Source organism: Bombus vancouverensis, unplaced genomic scaffold (genome assembly GCF_051014615.1).
Source record: "Bombus vancouverensis nearcticus unplaced genomic scaffold, iyBomVanc1_principal scaffold0031, whole genome shotgun sequence".
NCBI lineage: Eukaryota > Metazoa > Arthropoda > Insecta > Hymenoptera > Apidae > Bombus > Bombus vancouverensis.
Window position 1 is genome coordinate 530,785 of NW_027468922.1, and position 6,701 is coordinate 537,485.

The window sequence follows — 6,701 nt, forward strand, 5'->3', positions numbered from 1 at the left end:
CATGAAATATGATAGCGTGCTTTTCTTTATCATATGAAATTGTTTTACGAAATATAGGATGGCGATTTCTTTGGTGTTCGATGGTCACGTACGAAACGTCGATAATTTAGGCCTGGACGTGTTTGTTACGTTCACGATTGCTGCAGCAACCGAGCTGCCTGCTGACACGTTCCTCACGCTCGTTCTTGATCGATGGGGCAGAAGATGGCTGGCGTGTGGTTCCCTCGTTATTTCTGGTATCTTCAGCATCTGGGCTTCTGCCGTTTCCAATAGTTCGTACATTTCGTTTTTATATATTCACCCTTCTATATTACTGATCAATCTTCTAAATAACCTAAGTCGATAATTTTGACTTAATCAGACGAATATTTTTCATTCGTATAACATTGTGCTTTTTGAAAGGAAGAAAATGTATATTTTGGAATATTTATAACATGCAAATGCTTGTAGATTATTTGCTACATTGCTAGAATAGTTTCCAAGCCCTATCATGTATCCGTTGTAAAGATATTTTATTTCCCCTTCTACTGCTTTGATCATAAGATCGCTTCGTATTTCCGCATATATCAAAGGGCGTTGGCAATAGTCCTCAAAATGATGGGCTTCAGCGCTCCAGCAGTGCTATATGGCTTTCAGTAGCCGTAATCCATAATACAATCCCTTAGATTCAAATTGGCTAGATTAACGTTTTATAGATAAGAAGCTTATTGCTTGTGCTTAGCTTAGAGCTAAGCACGCTTATATTAAGCTTAGCAAATGCTTGTATCAACTATTGCAGACAACCAGACAAATTACAGACAGATAAAATAATTTCTTCCCTTTTTATTCCTTAAAATTTTCTAAAATTATTTCATAAAAAATTAGAATTAAAAACTAATGCTAAAATTTTTTTTCAGGTATATATACAGCTTCTCTGGCAATTCTCGGTAGATTTTGGATAAACATTTCATACAATATCGGTCTCCAATATGCGGCTGAAGTATAACCAACTGTGGTTAGAGCTCAGGGTGTAGCTTTGATACATATAATGGGATACGTTGCTAGTATCCTCGCACCCTTCGTAGTCTATCTCAATGTTGTGTCCTCGTTCCTACCTCTTCTTGTGCTGGGCACACTCGGAATTATGGGCGGTCTTCTGACTCTCTTTTTGCCGGAAACATTGAATAAGGATCTTCCGCAGACGCTGCAGGACGGCGAGGATTTTGGAAAAGATCAGAAGATGTGGGATGTACCTTGTATCGGAAGGTAAAATCACATAAAGGAACTTTCGGTCTCCTTTTTTCAAAGATATTCACAGATCTTCAAGCTCCAAGTTCAAGATTCTCAAGCATTCTATTAGATCTACATCTTCGTATGCTTTCGTATTACTTTCTTCTTAAAATCTGTTAAATCTCTCAAAAGAAAACTGGACTATCTTCTTTCTTCAAATGCTTTTTAAATCTTTTGAACAGAAGAGAAGGATCGAGTTGGGAAGTTATTCAAATCTTTAAGCGATTGGATTCAATATTTTTAAACGCAATGTTTTGACAGGAAACGCGAGGACGAGGAGACACCACCGGTCGCCATGTTCCGATCATTTTCTAGATGCAGTGCGAGGAATTCGATGAGAGCGTCGCTTCGCGGTGAACCTTTAATGAGTAGCATGCTACGGAGATCGAGTATAAAATCGAGGAAAAGCGAAAACTCGATCACAGAGGTCGAAAGGCTGTAGCGAAACGTTCACCACGAAGTACAATATTTGTCGCGTTGATCTCGAGCAAAGAATCTTTAGTCTTCCAAAAACGTGCAGTACATGTATTAGAGTAAGACAAGTTACTGAATCCAGTAATCTTAAATTCCACCGTCATTAATATTCATTATCACAAAACAGCGGATTTTTATGCAATTATGGGTGATTCGAAGATACGAAAATTTATAGAATTCGTATGACGCAAAATTTTGTAAAATATCCAAATGTACAGCACTATCGATGATATTTAATGGATAGAAACATACTTTTGCCCAAGTCCTTTCGATTGTATCAAATCTTTCAATTGTATTATTGTATCCACGAAAATATGCATTTGCATAAAGATCCGCAATGCAATTATCATCGCAATTTTTCATCAACAATGATTGATTAAAAATTCAATCATTAGGCGAGCGAATAAAAATTAGAGTAAGAACGTAGGTTAAAATAATTGTCGTAAATTGTCGTGGGTAGTTAATGTTAAAAATTAGTACTTTCCTTTGTTATAAAAGTTCCTGAAATTGTTCGTACAAAAGCTCCATCTTATAGAATATAGTGCAATAATCGTTATACTAGTAAAATAATAACATCATAAATATACAAAATATATTAACGAGATGAAAATAATATGGACAACGTGGTGTATGGCCACGAGTTTTGTACATATGTACGTGTAAGTATTTGTAGATCGATTAGCAATCGCAGAGACCTCGTGCGCATGTCACGCGACGAGATAGCGCGATTATTTTTATTATGATGTAAATCGTTCTTAGATGTTTTGTAATAAAACTTGCCAGTAAAACCTTCCCTGGATTCTGCTAATAGTTCTTCACCACTTGTTCCTTAGTCGATTGAATTAACGATACAAATAAGTATGAGATTATCTTAGGAAATCTCATTAATATTTTTGTCGACATCTGCGACGTAAAAGCGGGGTAATAATATTTTGAAGTTTTGACGACGCGTTGCTTACTATAGATATTGTTTGTACAGGATTCATCAATTTTTAGAGAGCCTAGTCTCGCCGAGATGGACATAATCCTCTTTAAAGCTGAACGTTTTAACACGTAATCCCACTAGCAAGCCATTGCAAAAATGATATTTCGATTAATGATGGAAAATCGCCTTTGAAGACAGAAAAATCTTCTTCGAAGGAAAAATTTGACCTAAATCTTTCGAATAAAATTAACGTAAAATCTGTGTTACGCCACGAGGCTTACCACAGGCTGTATTTTCTAACCGTCGCTCGCGGCCCTACAGTGTCGCAGGCAGACCGCCCTATCTGCCCGTCGGATCATATACAATGTATCGACGAGAGTGTCGTGTAAAATTAAGGTAAAAATAAGGAACTTGTTAATTTCCGAAAAGGAGATTAAGTTCTTTTTATTTTTTACTCAATTTATACAATTTTTCGGTTCGCGATGATACACTTTCGATACTTGGATTAGTTAAGAATTTTTTTATTAGACTGACTGGATGATTTTGAAGGGAGCATTTATATTCTTCCATTCGTTGGAGTGGGAGAAGGTTTTGTTTATACTTAGTGTAAAATTCGGAGAACGGCTGGAGTGATCGAATGCCACTCAGGCGGCTGAGAACGGGTGCTGACCGGACGGTCACACGCGATAAGGCGTTCGGAATTTCGGTTTGTTATATACAGTTGCTCGAATTTCGTCTGTGACATTCCCCCCTTCTTAGATTGAACTTGATCCCTCAAGTTTTCTTCAGAAGACTTTTGTGGAATCGAACTTGACGTGGCTTGAAAATTACAGCTGATTCCTCCTCTCCATCTGAGTGGCATGTGTTGGTTGGAATATAGATGTTGGGTGTTGAGCCCAGGGTGAGTGGTACTGGTGGGGCTGTCGCATTGTGGCTGTTGATTACAGTTTCATTTCGGCAGCAAAATAAATTGATACATAATTTGTTCGGTATACATTTCCTGATGCATTTGAATACCCCTATTTTGTTTAATCCATATATACCTAGTATGCCTAATGCTATGTACCCTAATATCTGGAGCGTGGTCAGTCCCCAATACTGTATATTTTTAATTCTGTGTTCGAAATTAAGAGTTTCTATCTCGTCGCCTATTTTATCGATCGTTGTTTCATAGCCTTGTAAATTATCTATTATTTTCGGTGCTCGCTCGAGTTTATCTAATAGATGAGTGAAACTATCGTTTGTTTTGAGCGCTAGGGTTTTTGTTTTGATTTCGTATATGACTTCGTTTTTTGTTTCGCCTATACGCATGTGTTCGTCTTTGTACAATATATCGCAAGAAGTGTTAGCTCTTATGATGGAAGGCTTGTCAAGTTTTTGTAAGGTATGTTTCGTTTGGCAAATTGTGTCTATTTCTATCGGATTTGCTGGTATCGCAATGTAACAGTTGCTAGTTTTGAGCGGTATAAAGCTAATGTCTTCAATCTTAAGTACAGTTATTTGACAATGTTCAATGTGTGGTTTGAAATTTATTATTTCGCTGCGACAATCGGTTTTTGAATTTCTGTCATGGATTGGTAGTGTTTGTTTGCATATAGTGGTTCCGGCTCGATTCTTACAAAGTTTGTTGAAATACTCGATATCAGCGTTTATAAATGAAAGACCTGAAGTTAAATATATCTGATGTTCGACTACTGGAGCCAGAAATACTCCATTTCTTTTACTCGGGATAGGATATACTTGTAATATGTTCCATTCTGTGTTAGAGACTAAAGGTACTATGATTTTGAAAAATATTTTGTCATCTATTGTGAAGATTTTAAGATCACTGATGTCGAGTATGAATTGAAAATGTTCGGTTTTGGCAGAAATCGCGGTGTTGTACATCTGGCTACCTATTGCCTTGGCGTAATTTTCTTTGAATTCATTGGGGTCAAGTATTTGTGGACTAATTATTCCTTGTTTGCCTAATATCATGACGTTAAGTATTTCATCTAATTGGAAGTGTAAAGTTTGCATCGCGGTGTCGACTTTCATGATCATCTTAAGCATAGATCTATCGATATTTGCCTGCTGTTGTAATTTTAATATATCACTATATGATCTCTCTAAGTGGTTTAGGTTTTCTGAGTTTACAATTTTTCTAATAAGTGCTGTTTGATTAGCTATTATGGTCTTGATTTTATTATTATCATCGAATAGTTTGTCCATATTTTTGTTTATGAGCGTAAGATCATCATCGTCGAGAGTCCCGAACAGACTTTTCGATACGGAACCTATGATGTTAAGCAAACCTCGTGTGCTCCGGGTATGTGTTAACGCTTTCAAGTGTTTTGCGAGTTGTTTTAGGTTATTGATGCGATTTTGTAATCCGCCTAACTCTTCGACGTATTGTTTGCTGATTGCACGTGAGTCTATTGTTAATTTATATGATTCTATTGCGCTTATCTGTTCGTATATGTCGCTAGTGTCTAATCCTACTATTACATTGGCAGTGTCGCTGTATAAATATCCTTTTCCTATGTTTTCTACGAATACAGAGTTTCCTTCTAATGGTGTAATATTTATTTGCGCGGATACTATTCCGGCAAAGAGGAGCGTCGACCTGGAAAGTAAGGTTTTAAACGATTACCGTGTATCTTTTTGTCTTGAATCAGATAGTATGGAGTACATACTTTATCAATCGTGTACGGTCCTAACCATTCCACATCAAGTTTATGCCTTTTATGATCGTTATGTATTAAAACAGAGTCTCCTTCTTTGAAAACTGATTGAGGTTTTATAATTTTACGTTTTTGATCGCGCTGATATCGCTGTTTACTTTTGATCAATGTTTCGCGAGCGTGTCGGAGTCTAGAGTCCCATTCCTTTTTGCGGAACGTGACTTCGTCTGCGTATGTGCGTTGGGGATTCTTGGATATTGTGGAGGGAAGATTGGCTTGGTGTCCGAATGTGAGTTCGAATGGCGTGTAACCAGTAGAGTCGTGTATCATTGTGTTATATGCAAGGCATACAAAGTTAAGTTGATCGTCCCATTCTTCATCTGAATTTCGCTGTATCGATTTTAACATGTCTGTTATTACTGCGTGTGTCCGTTCTAACGATCCGTTACTTTGTGGGTGGAAGGATGTCGTTTTGATATGTTTGATTTTGAACGCGTCTTCGTACTGTTGCATTAAACTAGATATAAAATTCTGTCCGCGGTCAGTTAATATCTTTTTTGGAGCGGAAAAGATGTAAATGTAATGATTCAAGAGTGCGTTCCAAATTGTTTCCGTTTGCTGAGTTTTTAGTGGTACGAGTATTAAGTATTTTGTCAATTCGTTATGTATGGATAGAATGTACTGATTGCCTTTTTTCGTCTTTTTCAGTGGGCCTAATAAGTCCATAGCAATTTTATCGTTTGGTTCGAGGGGTGTGTCGGTGATACAAGGTTCTTCGCGCGGTCTGATACGTGTAGTTTTAGATGTTTGACAGGTGTCGCATGATTCTATATGTTGTTGTATACGTTTCATCAAATCTGGTACTCTGTGCCGTTCACGAATGCGATCGTATGTCTTTTGTATACCGGGGTGTCCTACTAAATCGTGATTTTCTTTCAATAATTCGTCTATTTCTTCGTCGCTATATGTTTGAATTGGTTCCCATGCAAAATTTAATTCTTTTACGGTGTCGTTCAGGAATAGTAAAATTTGTTTGATCGCGTTCTTTTCGGTCTCTGTGAAACTGTCGTCGCCTATACCTATCTTTTCGTTTATATGAATAATTTCGTTTAATTTAGTTAACCATTCGATTCTGTCGTAATTTCCTAGCTCTGTTTTGGATAATTGATAGAAAGATTTACGGTTCGGAGTCATTTTGAGAATTTTGGGTAACGCGTCGGTAGATTTTTCCCAATCGTGATATTTTTTATCGAGTTCTATGTTCAAATTTTCGCGTCGTCTGGTCAGAACATGTATTCTAGATAGTGCGTCGGCTGCAGTATTATCTTTTCCTTTCGTGTATTCTATGTCGTATTCGTATTCTTCTAGTT

The 6,701-nt window shown here is 37.1% G+C and overlaps 1 protein-coding gene across 1 annotated transcript; it reads left to right on the top strand.

Moving 5' to 3' along the window:
- The first annotated feature begins 875 nt into the window (after positions 1-875).
- On the top strand, positions 876-1,805 carry LOC117157480 (carcinine transporter-like). The gene is made up of 2 exons (XM_076626823.1): positions 876-1,245; positions 1,531-1,805. The coding sequence occupies exons 1-2, from the start codon at positions 1,028-1,030 to the stop codon at positions 1,709-1,711; spliced, it is 399 nt and encodes a 132-aa protein (XP_076482938.1). The 5' UTR covers positions 876-1,027; the 3' UTR covers positions 1,712-1,805.
- The last annotated feature ends 4,896 nt before the right edge of the window (positions 1,806-6,701 follow it).

What these genes read in the sequence shown, in the direction of transcription:
- LOC117157480 (XM_076626823.1), top strand. Translation starts at nt 1,028, where the DNA reads ATGGGATACGTTGCTAGTATCCTCGCACCCTTCGTAGTCTATCTCAAT. An exon ending in GATGTACCTTGTATCGGAAG is followed by an intron (nt 1,246 to 1,530) that starts GTAAAATCACAT and finishes ATGTTTTGACAG; the next exon opens with GAAACGCGAGGACGAGGAGA.